At 35.9% G+C, this 14,154-nt stretch overlaps 1 protein-coding gene across 2 annotated transcripts in view; it reads right to left on the bottom strand.

Moving 5' to 3' along the window:
• Positions 1-14,154, bottom strand: part of IPMK (inositol polyphosphate multikinase) — a 68,665-nt gene that overhangs the window by 24,279 nt on the left and 30,232 nt on the right. For both annotated transcript variants that reach the window (XM_030334153.1, XM_030334154.1), the window contains exon 4: positions 10,813-10,985. In XM_030334153.1, the coding sequence (XP_030190013.1) occupies positions 10,813-10,985 (173 nt within the window). The remainder of the gene's footprint in view (positions 1-10,812; positions 10,986-14,154) is intronic.

Below are 14,154 nucleotides of genomic sequence, written 5' to 3'. Positions count from 1 at the left end.
ATAAATGTTTACAATTGTTAGATTTTGGTGGATAGACCCCTTAATTATATCCTCAATTATGACACAATGCCCTTCTTCATCTCTTGTTACAGTCTATTTTAAAAATCTAGTTTGTCTGATATAAATATGGCTACTCCAACTTTCTTTTGCTGACGATTACCATGATACATGGTTCTCCATCCCTACTTTCAGTCTGAAGGTGTCTTTAGGCCTAAAATGGGTCTCTTGTGAACAGGATATAGATGGATCTTGTTTTCTTAACCATTCTGATACCCTAGGTCTTTTGATTGGAGCACTTTTCCAGTGACATTTAGAGTACTGAAAGACATGAATTTATTGTCCTTGTGTTGTCTGCAGAGTTGGGAATTTCTGGTGGTGTTCTCTGGTCCTTTCTAGTCTGTGTTGCTTTGGGTCTTTTTTGTTTTGTTTCATCTTTTCTCCCCTCAGAGTGTCCCCCTTAAAATTTCTTGCAAGGCTGGCTTAGTGGTCACGAACTCCTTTAGTTTTTGTTTGTCTGGGAAACTCTTTATCTTTCTATTTTGAATGACAGCCTTGCTGGATAAAGAATTCCTGGCTTCACATTTTTCTCATTCAGTACGTTGAATATATCCTGCCACTTCCTTCTGGCCTGCCAACTTTCTGTGGATAGGTCTGCTGCAAATCTGATCTGTTTTCCCATAATTATAGGTTAAGGACTTTTTTTTCCCCCTTGCTGCTTTCATAATTCTGTGTGTATTTTGTGAATTTGACTAAGATATGCCTTGTTGATGGTCGGTTTTTGTTGAATCTAATGGGATATGTCTGTGCTTCTTAGATTTTGACGTGTGTCTTCCTCCAGATTAGGAAAGTTTTCCACTATAATTTGTTCACATAAACCTTCTGCCCGTTTTTCTCTCTCTTCATCTTCTGGGATTCCCTATGATTCAGGTATTATTCATTTTTTAAGACACTGATTTCTGTAATTCTCAGATCATGCTCTTTTGCCTTAGTTTCCCTCTTTTTTCTGCTGCATTATTCTCCATAATTTTGTCTTCTATATCGTTTTTTCTCTGCTTTGCTTTACCCATCCTTACTGCCATGGCATCCATTCAAGATTCCATCTCGGTTATAGCATTTTAAATTTCATCATGACTCGATTTGCCTTCTTTTATCTCTGTAGAAAAGGATTCTATGCTTTTTTCAACCCCAGCTAGTATTCTTAATATTATGGTTCTAAATTCTAGTTTAGACAACTTGCTTACATCTGTGTTAAGCCTCTGGCTGTCATTTTTTCCTGTTCTTTCTTTTGGGGTGAATTCCTTCATTTTGTCATTTTGAAATAAAGAATAAAATTTTTAAATTTAAAAATTAAAAAAAAACAAAAATTACATAAAGGAAGCTAAATCCTAGGTGTTTTTGGTCTGCTTGTTGAAAGAAGTTTGATAGAATAGAAAAAAAGGTAAAAAAAAAAAAAAAGAAAGTTTAAAAATTAAAAAAAAAGTATACAATAAAATAGAATAAAGTGAAATGAGGTGAAATAGAATTTTAAAAATTTAGGGAAAAAACATAGTTAAAACAATAACTTTTTTAATGAAAGGAAGATAAAAATAATGTTTTTTTTTTCTGTAGCCAAGAAAAAGAATGGAAAGGAGAAAAAGGTGGACATTTGGGCTCTTTCCATAATTCGGCTATTGTTGAAAGTGCTGCTATAAACATTGAGGTACACGTGCCCCTATGCATCAGCACTCCTGTATCCTTTGGGTAAGTTCCTAGCAGTGCTATTCCTGGGTCATAGGATAGTTCTACTTTTTATTTTTTGAGGAACCTCCACATTGTTTTCCACAGCAGATGCACCAGTTTGCATTTCTACCAACAGTGCAAGAGGGTTCCCATTTCTCCACATCCTCGCCAGCATCTGTAGTTTCGTGATTTGTTCATCTTAGCCAATCTGACCAGTGTGAGGTGGTATCTCAGTGTGGCTTTAATTTGTATTTTCCTGATGATGAATGACATTGAGCATCTTTTCATGTGTCTGTTGGCCATGTGGATGTCTTCTTTAGAGAAGTGTCTATTCATATCTTCTGCCCATTTCTTCACTGGATTATTTGTTTTTCGGGCGCTAAGTTTGGTTAAGTTCTTTACAGATTTTGGATACTAGCCCTTTATCCAATATGTCATTTGCAAGCGTCTTTTCCCATTCTGTCAGTTGCCTTTTAGTTTTGTTGATTGCTTCCTTTGCAGTGCAGATTTTGATCTTGATGAGGTTCCAATAGTTCATTTTTGCTTTTAATTCCCTTGCCTTTGGAGATGTGTTAAGAAATTGCAGCAGCTGAGATCAAAGAAGTTGTTGCCTGCTTTCTCCTCTAGGGTTTTGATGGCTTTCTGTCTCACATTTAGGTTTTTCATCCATTTTGAGTTTATTTTTGTGTATAGTATAAGAAAGTGGTCCAGTTTCATTCTTTTGCATGGTGCTGTCCAATGCTAAAGAGACTTTTTTCCATCGGATGCTCTTTCCCGCTGTGTCAAAGATTAGTTGGCCACACATTTGTGGGTCCAATTCTGGGTTATCTATTCTATTCCATTGGTATAAAGAAGATGTGGTTTATATATACAATGGAATACTACTTGGCAATGAGAAAGAATGAAATTATGCCATTTGCAGCAACATGGATGGAACTGGAAGGTATTATGATGAGTGAAATAAGTCAGAGAAGGACAGATATGTTTTCACTCATGTGGATCTTGAGAAACTTAATAGAAGACCGTGGGAGAAAGGAAGGGCAAAAAGAAAAAGAAAAAGAAAAAGAAAGGAGAAAAAGAAAAAAAAATTAAACAAAAGCAAAAAAAACCCCGAATATATGAACTAGCAAACAGAATGAAATCCGGATGAAGTTACATCCAGTTTTCCCTACTATTTCAAACTATTAAACACTCTATCATCTGTACACTAGCCAGGCAGAGAGACTTGTGGTGGTCCTTTGGGGCTTGTGCTTGGGAGGTACAGTTGGCTGGGGGCTTAGTGTAATGACTCCATTTTCCACTAGGTGGCACTGCTTACCTTACTGGGATGTATCGGTGTGGCGTGTGTTGGCGCATATGAGCATGAGTAGAAGTGGCGTCACCCAGCTTCCTAGTTTCTAGAGGGCACAGGAACCCTGCCCTCTCACCAAACCTGTCCATTGCTATTAAGTGGGGTGCTGAATACACCTACTCTTATGGTATTATTACCAATGAGTTTCTTTATATTTGTAAAACCAAGGTTTTACTCAATTTGGTAAACTTCAGTATAGTTTAGTGATATTAAAGGAATTTTTTGTTCAAAGGCCTGATTTTCCTGGAGGGAAATTTTTTTTTTTTTAAGTTTACTTATTTATTTTGAGAGACACAGAGACAGCCCAACGCAGGGCTCAAACTCACAAAACCATGACATCATGACCTGAGCTGAAACCAAGAGTGGGAGGCTTAATTGACTGAGCCACCCAGGTACCCCATAGAGGGAAATTTTTAAACTTTAGAATATCAATTCTAAAATTATCCAACTCTAACCTTATTAGTCTACAAACATATTGTGACTAAAAAGCTCAATGAATTTACCACCTTCCAAAGAAATAAACTATTTGAAAATTTTAACCCAAGCATTACTTTTATTAAAATTCAATGTTTATCTCCCAATTTTAATAACCTAGATTTGTATAACTTACCTATATTCACATCATTTTCGTTTATCTCATACTTCAATCATATACTTTCTCAGATAAGTAAACAATATATTAAATACTATATAAAGGGAGTTCTAAGAACAAAAATAACAGGAATTCAATTGATCTACAAATCCAATACGATCCCTACCAAAATCCAAACCGGCACGTTTTTGCAGGACTGACGATTACAACTTCATCCTAAAATTCATGTGTAAATTTAAGGAGGACCCAGAATTAGTCAAAACAATCTTGAAAAAAGAAGAACAAAATCAGAGCTGTCACAACTTCTGATTTCAAAACTTAAGGCTACATTAACAGTGTGGTTCCGAAAAAATATCTGTGAATCATGTATTTGATAAGGGATTAATATCCAAACTATATAAAGCACTCATACAATTTAATACAGAAAATCTAATTAAAAAATGGGCAGTGGGACTGAATAGACATTATTCCAAAGAAAACATCTAAGCAGCCAACAGGAACATCAAAAAGTGCTCAAGGTCACTAATCTCAGGGAAATGCAAATCAAAACCACAATGAGATACTGTGTTAGAATATCTCACACCTGTTAGAATGGCTATCATTCAAAAAGATAAGAGCTAACAAACAAGGATTGGCCAGAATATGGAAAAAAGGGAAATACACTTAGTATCTTAGCATCAAACTGCCAGAGGTTTGAAGTATATAGTTGAAATGGTAGGAATGTAAATTGAGTATAGTGACTATGGAAAACAGTATGGAGATTCTGCAAAAAATCAAAAAACAGAACTATCATATGGTCTAGCAATTCTACTTCTGGGTATATATTCAAGGAAATGAAAACATCGTAGAGATATTCACATTCCAATGTACACTGCAGCATTATTCACAATAGTCAAAATACGGAAGCCAAAATGTCCATCAAAGGATGAATGAATAAAGTTATGGTGTATATATATATATATATATATATATATATATATATATAATGGAATTATTTAGTCGTGAGAATAAAGAAAATCCTGCAATTTGCAATAACTAGGATGCATCTTATTGGCATCATGCTACATAAAATTAGCCAAAGAAAGACAAGTACTTCATGGCATCACTCATATGAATAATCTCAAAAAAATAAATAAAACTCATAGAAACAGAGTAGAAAAGCAGTTGCCAAGGGCTGTGAGGTGGGGGAAATAGGATAACGTGGTTAAAAAGTTACAAACTATCAGCTATAAAATGAATAAAGTCTGAGGATCTAATGTAAAACATGGTGACTATAGTTGATAACACTGTATTGTACAATAGAATTGAAATCTGCTAAGAGGGTAGAACTTAAATGTTCTCTCAGACACAAATAAATGATAAACACATGAGGTGATTGATGTGTTAATTAACTAGCTGGGGGATATCCTTTCAAATGTATATCAAATCACCATGAAGTACACTTTAATTACCTTAAAATTTTAGAGGTCAATTATACCTCAATAAAGTTTAAATTAAAAAAAAAAGAGTATGATACTAGCATAAAGATAGGTAATATGGATCAAGAAAACAGAACTGAGAGTCCAGAAATAAATTCTCACATTTATAGTCAACTTATTTTGAATAAGGGTCAAGACCATTCAATGAGGTAAAGAATGGTCTCTTCAACAAATGGTGCTGGGACCACTAGATATACATATGCAAATTTGTTCTCTTCCTGAAACCACATCCCCCAAAATCAAAATGAATCACAGATCTCAATGTAAGAACTAAAACTATAAAACGTTTTGAAGACAAATAGGAGTAAATCTTCAAGACTTTAGGTTAGGCAATGATTTCTTAGCTATAACACCAAAAGCATAAGTAACAAAAGAAAAAAATAGATTTCAAAATGAAAACTTTTGTGCTTCAAAGGAACTGTCAAGAAAGTTAAAAAGGGGAGGGGAGGGAGAAAATACCTGCAAATCATGTATCAGGGATTTGTATAAAACTCATTAGTAAAAAGAAATAAAATATCTGCAAATCATATATCAGGGATTTGTATAAAACATTAGTAAAAAGAAATATGGGGGTGCCTGGGGGGGCTCAGTCAGTTAAGCGTCCCAACTTTGGCTCAGGTCATGATCTCGCGGTTTGTGAATTCGAGCCCTGCATCGGGCTCTGTGCTGACAGCTCAGAGCCTGGAATCTGCTTCAGATTCTGTGTCTCCCTCTCCCTCTGCCCCTCCCCTGCTCACGTTCTGTCTTTCTCTGTCTCTCAATAACAAGTAAACGTTAAAAAAAAAAAAAAGAAAAGAAATATGACCCAATGGGCAAAGGATCAGAATAGACACTTCTCCAAAGAAGATATACAGTCAATAAGTGCATGAAAAGAAAAGATACTTAATATCATTAGCCATTAGGGAACTGTAAATCAAAACCACTGGAGCACCTGGGTGGCTAGGTTGGTTAAGCATCGACTTTGGCTCAGGTCATGATTGCACGGTTCGTGAGTTCGAGCCCCGTGTCAGTCTCTGTACTGTCAGCTCAGAGCCTGGAGCCTGCTTCGGATTCTGTGTGTCTCTCTCTCTCTCCTTCCCCCCCACTCCCCACACTCTGTCTCTGTCTCAAAAATAAATAAAAAACATTAAAAAAAATTTAAAAAAAAACATAATGACATACTGCTTCACACCCATTAGGATGGCAGTGGTTTAAAAAAAAAAAGACAATTAACAAGGGTTGGGCAAGGATATGGAGAAACTGGAATACTAATACAACACTGGTAGGAATGTAAAATGGTGCAGTAACTGGAAAAAGACTTTGGCAGTTTCTTAAAAAGTTAAACAGACTTAACCACAGGACCTGCCAATTTCAAACTTAGAAATCTACACAAAATAAGAACATATGCACATGTAAAAACCTGTACATTCATGTTCATAATAGCATTATTGATAATAGCCAAAAAATGGAAACTCAATGCCTATCAATAAATGGATAAAGAAAATGTGGCATATATATACAATGAAACATTACTTAGCAAAAAAAAGGAATACAATACTGATATATGGATGCACTTTGAAAACATTAAGTGGAAAGAATCCAGTCACCGTAGACCATCCAGTGTATCACACAGTTTCATTTATATGAAATGTCCAGAAGAGGCAAATCTATAGGACAGAAAGTAGATCAGAGTTGCCTAACGCTAGGGGGCACTGAAAGACTGGAAGAAAATGAGGGGTGACTATTAATAGGTATGGCATTTCTTTCCGGGGTGATGAAAATATTCTAAAGTTGAACGTGGTGATGGTTGCCCAACTCTATAAATATACTAAAACCAATGAACCATATATTTTAAGTGAGTGAATTGAGTGATGTATAAATTATATCTCAATAAAGTTTTTATTAAAAAGATACAAACACAGGGAGCCTGGGTAGCTCAGTCGGTTAAGTGTCTGACTTCAGCTCAGGTCATGACCACATGGTTCAATGAGTTAGAGCCCCATGTCAGGCTCTGTTACTGACAGCTCAGGGCCTGGAGCCTACTTCAGATTCTGTGTCTCCCTCTCTCTCTGACCCTCCCCTGCTCTCACTCTGTCTGTCTCTCTGTCTCTGTCTCTGTCTCTCAAAATAAAACATTAAAAAAAAAAAGAGAGATGGGAATGCAAGCTGGTGCAGCCACTCTGGAAAACAGTATAGAGGTTCCTCAAAAAACTAAAAGTAGAACTACCCTACGACCTAGCAATTGCACTACTAGGCATTTATCCACAGGATACAGGTGTGCTGTTTTGAAGGGACACATGCACCCCCATGTTTATAGCAGCACTATCAACAATAGCCAAAGTATGGAAAGAGCCCAAATGTCCATCAATGGATGAATGGATAAAGAAGATGTGGTATATATGTACAATGGAGTATTACTCGGCAATCAAAAAGAATGAAATCTTGCCATTTGCAACTATGTGGATGGAACTGGAGGGTATTATGCTAAGTGAAATTGGTCAGAGAAAGACAAAAATCATATGACTTCACTCATATGAGGACTTTAAGAGACAAAACAGATGAACATAAGAGAAGGGAAACAAAAATAATATAAAAACAGGGAGGGGGAGAAAACAAAAGAGACTCATAAATATGGAGAACAAACTGAGGGTTACCGGAGGGGATGTGGGAGGGGGGATGGGCTAAATGGGTAAGAGACATTAAGGAATCTACTCCTGAAATCACTGTTGCACTATATGCTAACTAATTTGGATGTAACTTTTAAAAAAAAAATTAAATTAAATTAAAAAAAAAGAGAGAGAGAGAGATACAAAAAGAAGAACCTCTATTTGTCTGGGGAAGCCACATATCCCAAGAATGCCAAATCATGCAATGCCTTATTTATCCTGTATACGTACCCTAAAGGTAATGGAAACCCACTAAAGAGTTTTTAAATAGGGAAATATGATAATTAGACCTTTTGAAATGTTTGATGAACAGACTGGAAGAGAGCAAAATTGAACTTGAGATATCAGTTAAGAGACTAGAGTCTGAAAAGAGATAACTGGACTCAAGAGGTGTTAGGGAACTAAGATCAATAGGAATGATGGATGGTTCTAAGATGTGACAGTACTACAAGCTTTCTCCTTTGTAAAACTTTGTATGGTGATGCCTTTATTGGGATAGGGAATAACAGAGACGTTACTATTTATGTGGTTGTAGTTTGTAAGAGGGATGTGTGTCCGTTTTTTATGTATTCATTCTAGATGTCTTTACATTATCCCAGTATCTAGCTATACAGATTAGGAGAGCAAAGAAAAACCAGAGGCAGAAGATATATATTTGGGTGTTATCAGTGTAAGTGAAAAATGAATCAGTAAGAACAAAGACACTGCTTAGGAAGAAACAGAAAGAAAAAAGGAGGCAGTAAAATGGAACTGAACAAAATACCTCAATATTTAAAGAATAAATAAAAAGAAATGAGCTGGACAAGAAGACTACAAAGTGGTCTTAGGAAAAAGCCAGGAGACTATGTAGTGCCATGAACACTAAGAGGACAATTTCAAGAAGGACTTAGCACTGAAAGCTGCTTTTCAAAGCGAAGTAAAGTGAGTAGAGGGAGGGAGCCAAAACATATGAGACTCTTACAAACTGAGAACAAACTGAGGGTTGATGGGGGTGGGAGGGAAGGGTGGGTAGGTGATGGGTATTGAGGAGGGCACCTGTTGGGATGAGCACTGGGTGTTGTATGGAAACCAATTTGACAATAAATTTCATATTTAAGAAAAAAAATGCCATTTGGATCTAGTAACAATGGAGATGTCTTCAGGGATCTTAGGGACGTGCAAATCTGGAGGCAGGATGGAACAGAAGCCAGATTGGAATGAGTTTAAGAATACTAAATGGAAATAACTAGTTCAGTTGTAAAGGGGAGTAAGTCTCTCTGCTGGAGAGCAGAGCACAGTAATTATGGGTTTTGAGGTTTTGTTCCTGAAAAATTTGAGTAATTTGATATTTAAAACAAAAGTTAAAGAGTCAATAGAGAGAGAAAGACAAATAGAAGTTGAACATATAAGAAAAACAAGTGAAAATCAACAGTATTTGGTTCCTAAAGAGGTGGAGAGGACTGAGATCCAGAGAACATAGGAAGAGTTATGCTTAGACAGAAGGATGGAAAATTCTTCAACGTGACAGGAATAAAGAGGGAATGAAAGTACTTGCAGGTTAGGTATTTATATCTGTCAGCAGAAAATTAAAGGAAATCCTGTCTGATGGCTTTTATTTATTTTTTTTGAAGGCAAAGTCATCTGCTAAAAGTGAGAATGGAAAGTAGGAGAGAAAGGGATTTGACAACAGTGAAGGTTAAAAAGTTGCCCAGTTAGATTCCCATGGGATGTTTATTCCTTATTTGTTTTAATATTATTCCATTACCCTTTTTTTCTTTACCATATACCCATATTTAATTATAGTTTTCTATTCTAATTTCTTTGGTTTTATTTACAATCAGAATACCAAATTCAACTGTGCTGTTATCGCCATCGCATTAACAATTCATCTATAATGCTTCCTATTAACTTTCCTGTTTAAAAGTCAAAAGGAAAACCTATATATCATCTTACATGATGATATTAACTTACCTGTTTAAAAGTCAAAAGGAAGACCTATATATCATCTTACATGATGAATTTCAAAACTACCCATTATGCTTATAAAGGTAAGCAATCATTTATCATATATACAAATTTTACCTCCACACGTTTAGAAGGCATACCATTTGCTTAGAGGATTTTACTCCACATCACTTTTTAACTGTGGCATATTATTTACAAAGATAGCCTCAACAATCCTTCCCATTCTTGTGTGCACTACCATTTGTATTGCGACTTCTCTATTCCTACAATCAGAAGTGGAGTCTGTTTCTTTTCCCTATCAATACAGGCTGGCCCTGTGATATACTTTGACCTATAAAATTCCATAGACATGACAGTAAATGACTTTCTAATGTAGCTTTCAAGAGTCCTTTTAGCTCTCACTCTTGCATTCTTGGACTGTGATACATGAAGAAGCTCCAGTTAGCTTTCTGGAACATGAGAGATCACAGGGAGAAGGATCCAGCCAACAGTACCATTTCCCAGACATGAGAGTGAGGTTGTTTTAGACTGTCTAGCTCTAGCTGACCCATCAGAGGAGCATAGCCATATGTGTCCCTGTGTGAGATCAGCAAATTGACCACCTGAGCCCAATTCAAACTGCCAACCCACAGAATCATGAGCAAATTTAACCGTTTTAAATCACAGCTGAAGCAATAACCTAATTTTTAATTTTCCTTTTCTATTTAAAAAAATATAGAAAAATAACTGAACATATAAACTTAGCACTTTTCTCACAGCAAAATCATAATAATATCACGTTTACTTATCATGCTATTTACTTTGCACCTAAACTTAAGCTTCCTAAAAACAAAATTACCTGAGCGAGAGTCTTGCAGTTCAGCCATTTATTCATTTATTAATTACATACTGTGTGTCGGAATCATTCCAGACACTGACCATATATTAGTGAGCAAGAGATAAAAATCTCTACCCTCATTGGGGGAAATATGGACAACCCAAATCCAAAATATATTATCTTCTAATATATAGCTATTATAATAACATCTATAATTTTCAAGGGAAGAACATGTAAAAAGAAATGTTACAAATAATCACTCTTACCCTCATGCCAAGCACCAAGAACCCAATCTCCTCCATTAATGGGTACTTGCTGACCTGTTGCTTAATCTTCTCAGATGAGGCAAAAGGATCATAACTCTTTTGCCCTATCTTTACATCCATTATACAGGGCTTATTAAATTTATGGGTCACATCTTCCAGTTTTAGGTATAAATCTGTTATTAAAGAAAAACCTTAATTAGTAATAGGCAAACATATTACTACTCAAATAACTACCAGGGGAAAACAAAATGAGGAAATCTTAAAACTGAGAAAAAAGTTAAAACAAATCCAGAGTCAACAATTATTATTACTCCATCTGGGAAAAAAAAAAAAACTGACCAACAAATTTATAACAAGTGTAAATATCACTCAGAAACTCTTCAGGAGGTTATTAAACAATATTCATAAGCAAAGGCATGAAATAGATATAAGGACATTAAAAATAACTTATTTTAAAAGCTATTCCAGAAATGTATTCCCCTTTGAGAATACAGTTTATGTCATCTATGCCTCACTAGATCTCTCAGTATTTTAATAATTTTTTAAAATTCTTCATTGAAAATTAGTAATAGGAGGGGCACTTGGGTGGCTCAGTCAGTTGAGCGTCTGACTTCAGCTCAGGTCATGATCTTACAGTTCATGAGTTCTAGCCCCATGTCAGGCTCTTTGCTGATAGCTCTGAGCCTGGAGCCTGCTTCAGATTCTGTGTCTCCCTCTCTCTCTGTCCCTCCCCCAACTCATGCTTTCTCAAAAATAAACATTAAAAAAATGTTTAATTAGTAATAGGAATAAATCCTTCGCATAGAGTATACAACAGAACTATAGCTTAAGAAAAGTAAGTCAATTTAAAATATGGTCACTGCCAAATACACATTTTAGTCTTAATACTCTAAAAAGGAAAATAAATATCTTGCTTTTTAGAATATAGGCATTCATCAAAAGTTCATCTGTAAACCACTTTGGCATCCTGCATACATCTTCCCATAGAAAACCATTATAAATGGAGATTCAAGTAAAAGATTATAGAAGTCCCAGTTATTACATACTATAGCTGAACTAATTATAGCTTTAGCCTGAAAGTAGGGATCTAGCTACACTAAAGGAATGGAGGAAAGAAATTCTTCCCCTATTTGAAAGAATCTTCCCAAAGTTCTGAATGAGATCATAATTTTCACTTATGAACATGAGAAGCATTTCTCCTAAAAACTTTTTCTCAAAAACAGAATGTATCTGCTTTTTAAAAAATGTATATTTATTTATTTTGAGAGAGCAAGTGAGCGAGAGCACAAAGCGGGGCAGGGAAAGAGAGAGAATCCTAAGCAGACTCCATGCTGTCAGTGCAGCGTCTGATGCTGATCCGATCCCACAAACCCTGAGATCATGACCTGAGCCAGATGCTTAACTGACAATGCCACCCAGGCACACCTCTGCTTTTCACCAAAGTGACAAAGTTAGAAAAGTATGTATTTTCGATTAATTAAATAAAAGGCCACCAGACAAAAAAGACTTCACCCTTTTTTCTTTTACCTTGACCCACCAAGACTAGCATAGTTATTAAATTACAACAAAGAAGTCTGCATTGAACCAAAAAGGAGAACAACCCTGACAGGGCTTGAGAAAGTGCTAAGCCCCTCAGATTTAAGGGCCATAAATCTTTTCACTGAAAGGATAAAAAATAAAGGCATAAATTTTATCCCTTAGTCAAAGGAAGACTGGGGAAAGGTTAGGACTGTGTAGAAGTAGGTTAAGTCAAGCCCAAATATGATAAAAAGCTATAGCGTAAGAGACCAGCACTGGCACACAAGGAGTATGACACATTTTAAAGAAAGCCTCTCACAAACAGACTTGTTCAATAAGAGAAAACAAAAGGTCTGGACACAGACATGGATTGTTGATAGTGAAAGGTAATGGCACAGTGAGACTATCCTGTTCAAGACTGGAACCCACCCAAGCTTCTGTGCTTTAAAAAATAACCACAACCGGGGCGCGCCTGGGTGGCTAGGTTGGTTGAGCGTCCAACTTCAGCTCAGGTCATGATCTCACGGTCTGTGTTCGAGCCCCGCATCGGGCTCTGTGCTGACAGCTCAGAGCCTGGAGCCTGCTTCGAATTCTGTGTCTCCCTCTCTCTCTGCCCCTCCCCTGCTCAAGCTCTTTCTCTCTGTCAAAAATAAATAAACATTAAAAAAAAAAAACAAAAAAAAACAAAAACAGAGGATGGGGTGAGAAGATGGGGGAAAAAAGCACAGAACAGGCCCCTTCTGATTCTCTCCTCCCATCTCCAGCTACCTTGAGAGAAAGTACACAAATCCATCCCTCTTTCCGTAGTTGTGTAAAAATTTTAGCAACAAGGTTTATATTTCAAATATAATACTTACATTGCTTTTAATACTTTAAGCATAAAAAATTCCTATAGCAAGTTTTCTACTGCTGGAATATATTTCCAACCCTCTAAGAAAGAGGCAGAAAATTCCCAGTGTCAAAAGAGAAAAAAATAGACATATGAAATATTGTGGAAAAATTGAAAGACCTGTATTAACTAAATAGTAAAGATGAGATAATTAGTTCCTTTAAAGGAAAGACAAGGCAGAACGCATTTAGGGAGCTGAAGAAAAACTTATTTAGATCCCCTTACTGAATATTATTGATTGTATAAATTATGAGAATACAGATTCCAAGTTTCATCAAATTCTTCCCTGCCATATCTAGAAAATCTACTAGGTATTGATTACCATCTTCATTTCTGAACCTCTCAAAAAGGGGAAAAGGCCACATAAGGAACCCCTGGCCAACTATGAAGCCATATGGAAAATCAGAGAAGGCCTTACTTCTGCCTTCCACTTCAATCATCAGTCATTTCCAAGAGCAAAATAAGCTGAAAGTAGAATTATAAGCAGAGATTTTGAGCCTCCAAATTTGATTTAAGTGTAAAGGAGAGAACAGACATGTATGCCAACTTATTTCAGTCCACGCTTCCTAAAATTTGACTAGTAGCTAGATCCAGAAACCTAATAATCAATAAGGCTGATTGAGATTACAATTGAAAACTCTCAATTTGTTCAAACCTACTTGAAGATACACTTCTCTATTTCCCTAAAGAACTATCAATAAAAGGCTTTTGACAGTACATGTACTAGGCATATGTTTATACACAGATACAAATGTAATTTAATATATATAACTAGCTCAAAATCTTTAAAGATAGTATCAGCAAAAAATGTTTTACCTTTCAAAAAAATCCCATTAGTCATGCTCTAAAATTAACTAATGGTGATGACTGTAAAACTCCATGAATATACTAAAAACTACTGAATTGTATAGTTTAAATGGGTGAGTTTTATGGTA

This window comes from Lynx canadensis, chromosome D2 (genome assembly GCF_007474595.2).
Source record: "Lynx canadensis isolate LIC74 chromosome D2, mLynCan4.pri.v2, whole genome shotgun sequence".
Lineage (NCBI taxonomy): Eukaryota > Metazoa > Chordata > Mammalia > Carnivora > Felidae > Lynx > Lynx canadensis.
This window is presented reverse-complemented; position numbering and strand designations above follow the sequence as displayed.